The 14,233-nt window shown below is 40.7% G+C and overlaps 1 protein-coding gene across 1 annotated transcript in view; it reads left to right on the forward strand.

Annotated features, from left to right (window-relative positions):
• PTPRQ (protein tyrosine phosphatase receptor type Q) overlaps positions 1–14,233 on the forward strand; it is a 4,272,575-nt gene that overhangs the window by 2,969,908 nt on the left and 1,288,434 nt on the right. The window contains exon 27 of the mRNA XM_044087226.1: positions 49–268. Within this exon, the coding sequence (XP_043943161.1) occupies positions 49–268 (220 nt within the window). The remainder of the gene's footprint in view (positions 1–48; positions 269–14,233) is intronic.

Genomic DNA, 14,233 nt, shown 5'->3' on the forward strand with positions numbered 1-14,233 from the left:
TTTAATCTTACTGTGATGTTAATGCTAGATGTTGTGTTATACCAACAGGCTTACAGGATGGGAATGTTACAAAATGGTATGATGCAAACTTCAATAAAGCAAGACCATACTTTGCAAATGATGGTTTTTTAAACCCGATATGTACAAAAGCCAGAAGAGTAAAACGTGCTGTAGAAATATACACAATAGGTGCTGAAGACACATGTTTGAATCCAGGAAATGAGAACAAAATCTGCAATGGTCCTCTCAAACCTAAGAAACAATATATGTAAGTTATATTTACATACTTTCAGTGTAGCTGTGATCATGAAACAAATGTAATAGTTTATTCCTCTGTATGATTGTTCCTTCTATTTATATTGGTAAAATTTTCTTTGCAAGCCTCATCCTTATATTTTTACTCAGTATAGCTAAGCATGACTGGTGCAAGGAGTAAATAGCTTTTTGTTACAGTACTGTATTTTGAAAATTCTGTGATCATCTGTGTAGGATGTTTCAAATGTTAAGCTGTTTTCAGTACTCAGTGAAAGCAGAAACACAACATTTTCCCATAAATGTGGAGTCCACTATAACACCTGTGCAGAGACATAGTTAGGGTGGGGCGAAGGATGCAGTTGCCTGAGTGCAAAGTGATAGGGGGAGCAATGAGGAGATGCTAATCAATCGGTATTAGAGTACCGGTATTAATTTCCAGGCTGGCATTTCTGAATGAACAAACAGAAGCATGTGTGGTATAAGTTGTATCAAGCCACTTACTGCATTATTTATTTATTTATTTATTGGCCAGGAAAGTTAACAGAGGCCCAGGGAGAAAAACTCTAATAATACCAACTTGTAGAAAGGCAGTTTTATAATGAAAAATACAGTAATTATTGCACACGGCAGTCAGAGACATTAGAATAGATATAGTTAAACAATGAAAATACAATAGATTAAGTTTCTTTTTTGTTTTCTAGAAATTGCTTTTTTGGAGCCCAGCAGTAGTAAACTTAGTAGGGCATTACTATTTCTAGGCAATATACTTTCAATAATCTATCTCAAAAGAACAATATCCTTTGTTACAATAATTTGCACACCCCCCCCCCAGCTTTTCTGACAAGATACCCTTTAGGAAATTTAAAGAAAAATATCAACTGATTGCATTCCCAAAAACATGTTCCTAAGTATCCCTCTCTTTACAATCTGAGCTCAACAGTTGCTTTCTACATATGGAGAACTACTTTGAAGTCTGCTTGGGGTATTAAAATACCAATATAAACACTTCTATGTAAACATTCTAAACCTTCTAGAACCATACAACTATCTTTCCATTGTTCCTTTGTATCTTGTTTAGTTTTCATTTCCAAGCCTTTTCTAGCCCTTCTTATTGATTCTTGTACTTATCATGCATTATTTTATATAGACCCCCCCTACACTTTTTTAACTGCAGTTTTTGTTATAGACGCAACTATAAACTCATCCAGAACTGGTATTTCATTTAACACTCCCCTACACTTTTCTCTTTGCCTATAATCTGTTATCAATTCCTGGTAGAGTAGGCAGTCTCATTCTACTGTATGACTTAGGTTCACTAGGGCCCTTAAAAGCCTCCCTAGTTATTATTGCTCCTAATATCATGGTTCCTTTGCTGATTTTCTCCAATAAATTCCAACTACTTCTTGTCTGTTTCTCTACCCAAAGTACAGTCATCCTTACTGTTATAGGTTCATAGGTTGGTACTAGGCTATCGGCCCTAGGGCCTATACAAGCCTAGCCATAACAATTCCCTGGATATTTCTTCCCACAATATTTACTTCTCTGGACCCCTGTCTAGCAGGGCGACTGAGATGATCCCCAGGGTGAACTTCCTATGTCCCATCCAATCATCAAGGTTCCTTTTGAAGAGGGCCAAGGAGGCGCTCTGCTTGACATGTATGGGCAGTCTATTCCAGAGTATGGGGAGTCTCTGGGTCAGGAATCTATCCCTCCAGCATGTTTTGTTCATTGTGATGACAAGGTTTAGATCCCTGGAGCATGTGGCTCTGTGGGATTGGGATTTCTTTAAGTGGAGCATGTCCAGCAGCTCAGGGTTTGATATGGCCTTGTATGTTAAGCAGAGATCACCTCTGAGTAGAAGATATGCCACAGAGTATAGCTGGAGTTTTTTTTAGATGGTCAGTATATGGCATCTTCTTTAGGCCTGTGATTCTTTTAGTGAAGTATTTCTGTGGTCTTTCCAGCTGTTGCAGATATCTTGTGAGGTACATACCAAACGGGGCATTATACTCTATAATGCGTCTAATGAGGGATGAGTACAGTGGGACAATGACCTCCTTTTTTCTGGATGAAAAGCTCTTAGTGATGAGGTGTGCCACATAGAAGGATTTCCTGACTGATATGGTTATCAAAAGTGAGACCACTGTCCACCTGTGTCCCTAAGTTTCTCATCACACTTTCAATGTTTAGTGTACTGCCACCTATGTGGTAATTCATGGGTACATGTTTTTTTCCAAAGGGGATAACTATACATTTCTTGGCATTAAGCTTGAGCCCATGGCTCTGGCACCAGGCATCTGTTTCTGTAAGGCCCTTTTGTAGAATATCCACATCATTTGGGGATTCAATAATGGCTCCCAGTTTGCAGTCATCTGCGAACTTTGTTAGCCAGAGTCCCTTAGTGTTGGCCTGTACTTCAGAGAAGTAGATGCCAAACAAAAGTGGTCCCAGGACTAAACCCTGAGGTACTCCACTTGTCTGGAACTGGATTTGGAGTTGGCGACTTTTACAGTCTGGGTTCTGTCAGTAAGCCAGTTGGCAACCCATCGAGTGATGTAGGGATTTATGTCCAGCTTAGTAAGTTTATCTATGTTTCCAGAGTGGGGTATGGTGTTGAAGGCCTTGGCGAGGTCCAGATAGGCTGTGTGGACCACCTTACCCGCATCCACAGCTCTGGAGACTAATTTGAAGAAGTGAATCAGATTCAGGAGACAAGATTGTCCCTTCACAAACTCAAACTGGGTGGGGTCCAGTGTTTGAAGGTTGCCAGTGTCTTTGTTTATAAGTTCCATGATAATGCGTTCCATGCCCTTGCAGATCAGGCTTGTCAGACTGATGGGACGGTAGCTCCCGGGTTCCAAGGCGGATCCCCCCTTGTGGAGTGGGATAACTGTAGCTGTGCGCCACTCAGTGGGTATGAAGCCTGAGGTGAGGCTATGATTAAACATTGCACTTAGGTGAAGGTCCAGTTCATTTTGTAGTTCATGTAGTACACAGCCTGGGATGTCATCTGGTCCCATGGATGCTGTATTCTTAGCTTTGGAGAGTGCGGTTTCTACCTGTGTGGCCTTGATTACCTGAATTTGGCAATCTTTTGGTATTGAGATGGGCCCTTTAGGGGGTGAGAGGAAGGTGAAGTTGGCACTAAATCGATCTGCCAGGATATTGGCAAAATCCTTGGGATCAGTATATTTAATGCCATTCTGTTGTAATTCACAGCAGATCTGAGCATTGCCATTTAGATTCTTGACATAACTATAGAATGCCTTGTGATTGTCTTTGGAATCTCTGGCAATTTTATTTTCATAACTAGCTTTTGAGGATTTTATGAGGGATCTCAGCTTCTTACTCCTTTGTCCACTCTTGTGTTGGTTGGGTTCTCAAAAAACTTTCAGCAACTTTGTAAATATAATATTCCATGTACTTATTTTCTTACATCCAAAATCATACCCTCTCCTTACTTCATAATCTCCCCCCATTTCTATATCATTGATTTTCCCTTTGATTTGTAGTCTTCTGCTTTTTCTATGTATATTAGCCTTAACGGAGTAGTTCTAAAGCATCCCTTCAAATCTGAAAATCCTAAACCACTTACTTAACTCATACCTTCTTTCCCTCCCAAATAAACTCTTTCAATTCTTTATAAGTTATGGTCCACAGCTTCTCTTCTTGTTGATAAAAATATGACTGACCTGCATAGTAAATTAAATGGACTAGAAACATTTTCACTGCTTCTACGTTTCTATCCATATCAATAATCAAAAGTTTCCAGCTTCTCTGTTTTCACATTATATCTTTTTAGTCTCTTCCCACATATCTTTAGCTACAGTGCTTTTTAATCCACCTAAATGCTTCATCTTATTCATGTACCCATAAATCTGGTTATTGCTAAAACAAGTATAGAACTATAGTTTATCTCTATACCCTTTGTTTCATCTCCTTTTATTGTATATTTTGAAAAAAAATGAAACTGTCTCAAAATGTTCCACAAAATGAAATAACCCTTTCTGGATTTATCAAGGACAAAATATCTGCAAATCTCTTTAATTTCCCTGCTACAAAACCCACATTTGCATGGTTTTATGGGCCGGGCAGCACCGGTTAGCTAGGGTATAATTATTCCCAGCTCCACAAAGTCTACTCTTCAATTTTTCCCTTGGAACTAGACAAACTTTCAACTTAAGCACTCAAACCATTCACTTCTCATACCGGCATTTGCTCAAAACTCATAGCAAGCACTAATAAACCTTAGCACTACACCCCCCCTATACTGTAGAGAAGGACAAGGGTCTCTATTCGACCTTACCAGCCAGTCAGTAAAACAGTTCACTGTACCTATCCAGGCATGTCCAAAGGGCAGTTTCAGGTGTAGTCTCCGGTCCAACTGATGAATCTGGGCATTTTGAGGCAATGTTACAATTGTCTCATGTACACAGACAACCCTCTTCTCCTCCCACCAGACACTAATACATGCGAGATGCATTATACAGCCAAACTGGAGGCTAAGCTCTCTCAACCCAAGACTGGATCAGGCAGTCAAGAGGAGAAGGGAATTACTTGCATCATACCACCAGTCTCACATAGACCTATGAAACCAGCACCGGCAAAAAACACACATAAATACACAAAAACATACTCGGAGGCTCTAAATAAAAATCTGCAAAAGCAACAGAGACCTCCAAAGCAGACATCCAAGCAACCTCCACCCCCCAACACAAACCATGAAACACATACTTCACAAAACCAGTGTGCCACACAATCACAGCCATTAAGGCAAAATAACATACCCAACACACTAGTAATAGGTGACTCTATAGTCAGGCACACTGACATCCCACTCACTAGGCTGAATAAGGAAAAGGTTACTGTTAGCTGCCTGTCGGGTGCCAGGATCCGCCACATAACACAAGCACTCAGGTCACTCCAGAACAAGTACAAATATGGCTCTGTCATTGTCCATGTTGGTGTGAATGACCTGAGTCATACCTACCTGGACTACATGAAAAGAGACATGGAGGAGATCTCTGATTGCGTAGCCCAGGCAGGCATGACCCTGACCCTGAGTAGCATTCTGCCATCACCAAGAATGATACCATGGTATAGAGAAAAAAATATCAATTTCAACAATTGGCTAAGCTTCTAGTGTTATTCAAAGGGGATCCAGTGTCTGTCAGCCTGGGATGACATGCACGACAAGCCACTCTGCTTTGCTAGAGATGGCTTGCACCTGTCACCCTTAGGCTTTTGAATACTAGCCAAGGCTCTTGCCAATCCCATAGTGCCTTTTTTAGGCAAGGCTCATAAGACAAACCCATGGCCCTAAATCGCACAAGTAACAAAAAACTGAGGGTAATGCTACTCAGTGCCAGAAGTGTAAACCTCAGAATGCATGCACTGGAGGCACTCCTCAGTATGGAGAAAATCGATATATGTGCAGTAACAGAAACCTGGTTTAAGGTGCCAGCACTACCAGGCAACAACTCATACCATACATTTTGGCCACAAAACCTCGACCAAAATACAAAAGGTGGGGGAGTATCCATATTCATCAGGGATACCCACACCTCCAGGTTAGTGGCACAGCATGATGCTTCAGAGATCATCCACGTGCAACTAACAATGGGCAAAACTGCTATTCAAATTATAGCTTGCTACAGATCACCCACCATGCCCCAGGAACCCCACTCCGCATTCCTGGAAACACTGGGACACATAAAGGTCCTACCAAACACCCTGATATTGGGTGATTTCAATTACCCAAACATTAACTGGGAGACCTACTCAAGTACAAACTCCCTTGCCCAAAATTTCCTAGAATTTATAAACTCAAACGCCCTGGATCAACTGGTCAACACCCCCACCAGAGGTGACAACATATTGGACCTGGTCATCACCAACATGGGCGACCGGTGTTCCACACCGAAGTTCAACCCCTCACTGGTTAGATCTGACCATAAACTAATCACTCTGGATATCCACATTCCACCACTACCCCCGGTCAAAGAAACCACCGTGAAAAACTTTTCAAAAGCAAACTTCACGTTACTTAAGACCGAGGTGGGAAGTTTCAAAGCCCCCATGCTAAAGGATAACGCTATCCAAGCTGCAAAACCCTTTACTAATGCACTCTACGGGCACCTACAAGAATGCATGGATAATGCTATCCCAAACAAAACCAAGACTCACTCCTCCAAGAAAAGGAAACCAGTCTGGTGGACCCCTGCCATAAACAAGCTATACAATAGAAGGAGGAAACTAGTTCAGAAAAGAGTAAAATCCCAAGAAGGGAAGGCATCCCTAATCAGTATCAGCAAGAAACTACATTCCCTAATAAAATCATCTAAGGCTAGTTTCAAAAGAAAAATTGCCATGGACTCCAAAGACAGTCACAAGGCATTCTTTAGCTATGTCAAGAATCTAAGTGGCAATTCTCAGATCTGCTCAGAGTTAGTGCAGAATGCCACAAAATGCACTGAACCAACCGATATAGCCAACATCCTGCCAGACAGGTTCAGTGCAAACTTCACCCCTCTCTCACCTCCAAAAGGACCCATAACTATACCAGAAGAATGTAGTGCCCCTGAAATCACAGACACTCAGGTTAAAACTGCCCTATTCAAAGCCAAAAACACAGCATCAATGGGACCAGACAGTGTGCCAGGCCGCGTCCTACACGAGCTCAAAAATGAAATAACCCCTCACCTAAACACACTGTTTAAACTCAGCCTCTCCACAGGCTATGTGCCCACAAAGTGGCGCACAGCAATGGTTATTCCACTCCACAAAGGTGGAGCCACAACGGACCCCAGGAACTATCTCCCTATAAGCCTGACTAGCTTGGTCTGCAAAGCTATTGAGTGCATCATCATGGATCTCATTAACAGAGACATTGGAAACCTCCAAACACTGTACCCTACCCAGTTCGGCTTTGTTAAGGGCAGATCATGCCTCCTAAACCTGGTGGACTTCTTTGAGACAGTTACCAAGGCTATAGATGAGGGAAAGGTGGTCCACACAGCTTAGCTAGACCTCACAAAGGCCTTCAACACCATTCCCCACTCAGGTATTATAGACAAGCTCACTAGCCTGAACATAAATCCCTACATCATGAGATGGGTAACTGGGTCACAGACAGAACCCACATGGTAAGAGTTGCGGGAGCTAGGTCTGACTCTAAACTGTTTACAAGTGGTGTTCCCCAGGGCTTAGTCCTAGGACCCCTCTTGTTCAGCATATACTTCTCAGAGGTACAGGCAAGCACAGGAGGACTATGGCTGACCAAGTTCGCAGACAACAGCAAATTAGGGGCTATAATTTACTCTCCAGCTGACACAGACATCCTCCAAAAGGGTCTCGCTGAGACAGATACCTGGTGTCAAAACCATGGCCTCAAGCTAAATGCCAAGAAGTACATAGTCATCCCCTTTGGAAAAAGCAAAGTACCCACAAACTACCACATAGGTGGTAGCCCCCTAAATACGGAAGACGTAATAAGGGATCTGGGGACCCAAGTAGATAGTAACCTCTCCTTTGATAATCACATTACCAAAGTGGTTAGAAAATCCTTCTATGTGGCCCACCTAATCACAAAAGGGTTTGCATCCTGAGCGAAAGAGGTCATTGGGCCCCTCTGTGCATCACTCATCAGACCCATCATAGAGTACAATGCCCCATTTGGGATGTACCTTACAAGACACCTGCAACAACTGGAAAGACCACAGAAGTACCTCACCAAGAGGATCACTGGCCTCAAGCAGATGCCCTATGCAGCTCAACTGAAGAAACTCCATCTGTACTCAGTTGCATACCGCCTACTCAGAGGAGATCTCTGCCTGACATGCAAGGCCATGTCCAACCCAGAATTAATGGACATACTCCACCTAAAGAAAGCCATATCCCCTTGAGCCACATGTTCCAGGGATCTAAACCTCACCACAACAATAAATAGGACGTGCTGGAGGGATAGATTCCTGTCCCAGAGACTTCCCATGCTCTGGAACAAGATTTCAATCTACATTATGCAGAGCTCCTCGCTAACACTCTTCAAGAGAAACCTTGATGAGTGGATGGGAAACAGAAAGTTTTCCCCAGGGATCACTTCAATGGCTCTGCTGGACAGAGGCACAGGGAACTAATCTAAGGGGTGCGGTGAAAGCCAACACATTCCGGCTAGGCTTATAAATTCCTTTGGGCAGATAGCCTAGTACCTAGCTATGAACCTATAAGGCTATTTTTTCTTGAGCACCATACATTTACATCCTTGTATTTGTGAACCCATTATTTTCTTTGCCCGTGGCTCTAACAAAGGTGAAAGAGGATATCCCTGCCTGTTTTCTCTGTTCAATCACAGCTTGACAGACAGGAACCCTCTCACCTTCATGCTTTGCCTCTGACCCTTCATATTTATTACTAATTAACCTCATCATCAGGAAGCAGAAATGCTACCACTATCCTACTCATAAAATCCCATCTTCACAGGAATGCTATCTGTTCTAGAGACTTTCTTCTTCTTTGTTTATGTATCACCATTTTATCTCATCCCCTCCAATTTTAGTAATTCTTGAGCCTCCTCTGCCTCTAACCCTGGCATATTTAAGTCTTCCATAAATATTTCCATTTGTATCTTTGCTGGGTTTCCCCATTCTTCTGCTGTGTACAGATTTTCATAGAATTTCCAGAAAATTGCTAATACCTTTATAGGGTTTCTTGTTATTTTTCTAGTCATAGGCTTCCTAGGTTTGGTAACATCCCTTTCTGGGTTCCTGGAAGTAATCTTACATCTTTCTTTCCAAATATTCTCATACATTTCTTTAACAAGCTACCCACTTTTATCATATTTCCTTTCTAGGTCTCCCTGATTCGCATTCACTATTACATATCAGGGTTCCTGTCCCCACCAATAAATAATATGCCTTACCAGAAGCTAATTACTTCCTTCATAGTTCTGTTAAGCTCCTTAATAATAGTTTTAGGTGGAATATAAATACTTGCCATTGTAATCTTCCTTCCTTGCCAGTAACCCCCTAGTTACCACAAATGCACCTATGTTCTCCTCTGTCACTACCTGAGCCCCTTTCACAGTCAGTATCATTAACCCCATTTTCTTTTGTCCCTGATACTCTGATGAATAACCATTCTAAAGTAATTTTTTTTCCAAATGTACATGCTTATGGTTAGATTTCCAGTATGGTATTGGGCTAGCTAGATGGGTTTACTACCACTCTTGCCCTTGTTAAACTTTTCTAAAGGAATAAATACAAACGTCCATTGTTAAATCAGTGCTGAACAGTAAATAAAAACTAGTAAAGAGGATATGAGGCAATTAGGCAAGAAATAAAAAAAGCTTCCAATAAACAATTGATTTTGGAGAAGCTGAACCCTGGGTAAGACATGACTGAAAAAAAGGTGAGGTTTCCAGGGGAGCACAAAGAGTCAATGGCAACTGAAATGAGTAGTAAGATGGATAAAATATTAGAAGTCATCACAAGAATGTGTGACTACAAGACTATACAAGTAAAACAGATAAATGCACAGAAGAATACTTTGTCTAGTCATTTAGACAAGAAAGAGCCAAGGAAAAAAGAAAGAGAAAACACTGTAAAATGTCAATGGAAATATCCCAAGAAGAGGATAAAAAGAAACTGATTCAATTAGAAGGTCCTGAAATAGGGGAGAACCTGAGATTCACAGATATACCAGAGAGTTTACAAGCTGTAAATCATACATAGTAATGCTAATGAGTAAATGGACAGACTTCCCCAGACAGGGGTGCAAACTGACTTGGCCGATAGGTTCTACATGCTGACAGGAACAGCAGCTAGGTTTCCAAGACTTATTCAGATAGAGAGACAAATCTATAGTTTAAAGAATGGATTTTGTCTGAGCTGTGGAAAAGTCTTGTAGGTGAGGAACAGAAGAATATTTGTTTATCATGACTATGTTTTGGTGACAAGGCAAAAACAAAATAAATTTGTCCCTCTTTTTAAAACATTTAAGATATCCAGGATAACTTTAGAGCCTCCAGAGCTGTGATGCTCTTGACCATTATCTGCATGATATCTTAGCAGAGCTAGTCCTCCTCCTAGAGAAACACGATACAAGTTTTGTTCAGTGAATTAATGGTTTTGTCAAAAGATTAAGTAGCATATAATTTATCTAAGGTTCACTCAAGGGGCAGTATGTGAATGGCAAAGAGCAATGTGGTTAGGGGTTAGGAGAATATTGTTCTCCATTAAAATGTCTTTTGCTGGCCAATGAGGTGGGTGGAGTATTATTAATTTGAAGGTTTTTAATTGGCCAGTGGAATGGGTTGATTATTTTTCTCAAACTGAATTTCTTTATCTGGCCAATGGGTTGAGAGTTTTCTGTACTTTGTCTCCCCTTACAAATTTGTCATGAAAGCAGTCTTAACAGCTATTAATAATCTTATGTGTAGACCCTGCCTGCTTTTCTGCAGCTCGGACATTTGGAGATAAGCACCTAGAGCATACTATTCAAGTAACAATTGACTACTTTGATAAGGCTTAAAAATGTATGTTGTGTATATCAAACATTAACATAAATGGAAGAATTAGAAAATCAAAAAAAGGAAAAATAACAATGATGATCTTAGTTTCAAGAAATGGAAACAACCTAGTGATTTCTGCCTCATATGCATGTCTGTCTGCTTATGAGAAGTAGACATAAGAAAAATACAAAGGAAACCCCCTAAAGGAAGATGTTTTTAATTTAGACAGTAGCAGCCTTGAGGAACATAGGCAATGATAAAACATGCAGTGTGATGAAAGCAGATAAAGGGGGAGATATGCTTGTAACAGATGATGAGGAAGAAAGTAATTCAAAGCTTATCAGAGAGGGTTCATTGTTGCCATTCTGCATATCCAGTTGGAACCTTCCACAGGAAACCAGTATAAACGTTCATTTGAAGCTAGACAGCAAGGAAAGGAACAGGAAACTGTAGAAACTCTGAAGCAGTCAATGTTGAGGAGTGATAGGCCAGTGAGTTCCCATATGACAAAACAACAGATGACACAGGACAAAATTGAAGAAAATATGCCACAGGAAGATGCTATAGAATTTTTTTTAGAATGCCCGTAGGAAACAAAAAACAAGGGATGTGCCCTCAGTATGGAAGAAAATGAGTTAAGAGAAGAGTTGCTTGATTTAATAAAGACAGATAAATCAAGATCAATGAGAGAAATAGACTGCAGAAGGTTAATAAAACCCCAAAAGTCAAAAGCTTGATAAAACAAATGAACACAGTAATTAGGACTGTCCATAGAGATCTGTGCAATATAACAGAAGTAAACCGAATATATTACTGTGCTGCTAAATTAATAACTGATAAAGTTCTACCACAGGAACACAGGATAGCGAGGGAAAAGAGGGGGCGAAAGCAAATACCATCATGAAAATATCAAATAGAGAAAACTATAAAGCAGCTAAGACAAGAAGTGTCACTGTTAGAAGATTATAGAAGAGGGGAATAGATCAACAAAAATACTAAGAAAGATAGATGTGGTAAAAGCAATGTGCAGTATTACAACAGACCAGGATCTATTATGCACTATTGGAGATAAACTAAAAATTACAAAACATGCGGAAAGACTTATAAAATACGAAAAAAATATAAGGGAAAAGCACAAAATAAGAAATTTATTGATGACCCAAAAAAGTTTTATAGAGAATTGGGAAATAAGGTAAAAGGAATTAAAAGACTGCCAAAAAAAGATGAAGTAGATATTTTGGAGAAGTATCTATGAAGATCCTGTGGAACATAAAGATGCTAAATGGACAGAAGAAGTAAAAGAAAGAATAAGAAGTTTAAAGGTGCAGGATATGAATGGGATGAAATAACAGCCAGAGATTGAAACAAAGTTGAGAAAAGCCTCTAACCGGAAAACCTCAGGCCCAGATGCAGTACCTAACATTTGGCTTAAAGTATTAACTTCTTTGTACGAGGATTTAGCCATGAGTAAGAACTATTTATATGCACAGCCCAAACACACACTGCACTGGTTAACAACAGGAAAAACAATGCTCTTATTTAAGAGTGAACCTGCAAGCTACCCTACAAATTATAGACCAATTAACTTGTCTTCCAACGACGTATAAACTATACACGGGAATTGACGCCGACAGAGTTTATAGTCATTTAGAAGAAAACTCAATTATGGCAGTAAAACAAAAGGGCAATAAAAGAAAGTAATATGGAACAAAGGATCATTTGTTGTTAAACAAAGTTATAGTGGAGAAATGTAAGAAGGGGAAAATCTAAGTATGGCATGGATTGACTACAAAAAAGCATTTGATAGTATCCTACATTCATGGATAAAAGAGTGATTAAAAATGTATAAGATACACCCCACACTGATCGACTACATTACAGTAACCATAAAACAGTGGCAGATCCCTTTGCAATTAAGCCATGATAAAGGACAGATTATTATCCCAGGGATAAAAATTCAAAGGGGGATATTCCAGGGTGACTCTTTGTCACCATTGCTATTTTGCCTTGCCATTAATCCATTGAGCTGTTTACAGATTAGGACATGGCTACAATTTGGCTCCTAGAAAACAACAAAATCTAATGACTTCTCATCTCCTTTTTGTCGATGATTAAAAACTGTATAGCTCATCAGATGAGGAACTGAAAGCACAGCTGCAGGTTCTCAAAACTTTTTCAGATAATATTGGAATGTCATTTGGTCTTGATAAATGTGCAAAAGCAACCTTTAAAAAAGGAAAGCTGCAGCACCAAGAAAACATTAGTTTGGGACAATAATGCGATATAAGCTAAGCTCTCTCAACTCAAGACTGGATCAGACAGTCAAGAGGAGCAGGGAAATAATTACATCACTCCACCAGTCTCACATAGACCCATTAAACCAGCACCGGCAAAAAACACACATAAATACACGAAAACATACTCGGAGGCTCTAAATAAAAATCTGCAAAAGCAACAGAGACCTCCAAAGCAGACATCCAAGCATCCTCCACCCCCAATACAAACCATGAAACACTTACTTCACAAAACTAGTGTGCCATGCAATCACAGCCCTTAAGGCAAAATAACATACCCAACACACATAGGTGACTCTATATTCAGGCACACTGATGTTCCACTCACTAGGCTGAATAAGGAGAAGGTTACTGTTAGCTGCCTGTCGGGTGCCAGGATCCACCATATAACACAAGCACTCAGGTCACTCCAGAACAATTACAAATATGACTCTGTCATTGTCCATGCTGGTGTGAATGACCTGAGCCATACCTCCCTGGACTACATGAAAAGAGACATGGAAGAGCTCTCTGATCACGTAGCTCAGGCCGGTATGACCCTGACCCTGAGTAGCATCCTGCCCTCACCAATAATGATACCACGGTATAAAGAAAAAATTATCAATTTCAACAACTGGCTAAGTTTCTGGTGTCATTCAAAGGTGATCCAGTGTCTGTCTACCTGGGATGATATGCTCGACAAGCCACGCTGCTTCGCCAAAGACGGCTTGCACCTGTCACCCTTAGGCTTTCAAATACAGGCCATGGCTCTTGCCACCCCCAGTGCCGTTTTTAGGCAAGGCTCAAAAGACAAACCCACTGCCATAAATAGCACAAGTAACAAAAAACTGAGGGTAATGCTACTCAATGCCAGAAGTCTAAACCTCCAAATGCATGCACTTGAGGTTCTCCTCAGTATGAAGAAAATCGATATATATGTAGTAACAGAAACCTGGTTTAAGGCTCCAGAGAGCACCCCAGCATTACCAGGCTACAACTCATACCATACATTTCGGCCACAGAACCCGGACCGAAATACAAAAGGGGGAGGTGTAGCCATATTCATCAAGGATACCCACACCTCCAGGTTAGTGGCACAGCACGATGCTTCAGAGATCATCCACATGCAACTAAGAATGGGCAAAACTGCAATTCAAATTGTAGCTTGCTACAGATCACCCATCATGTCCCATGACAC

This window comes from Protopterus annectens, chromosome 11.part0 (genome assembly GCF_019279795.1).
Source record: "Protopterus annectens isolate FY-2018-M chromosome 11.part0, PAN1.0, whole genome shotgun sequence".
In the NCBI taxonomy this organism is placed as follows: Eukaryota; Metazoa; Chordata; order Ceratodontiformes; family Protopteridae; genus Protopterus; species Protopterus annectens.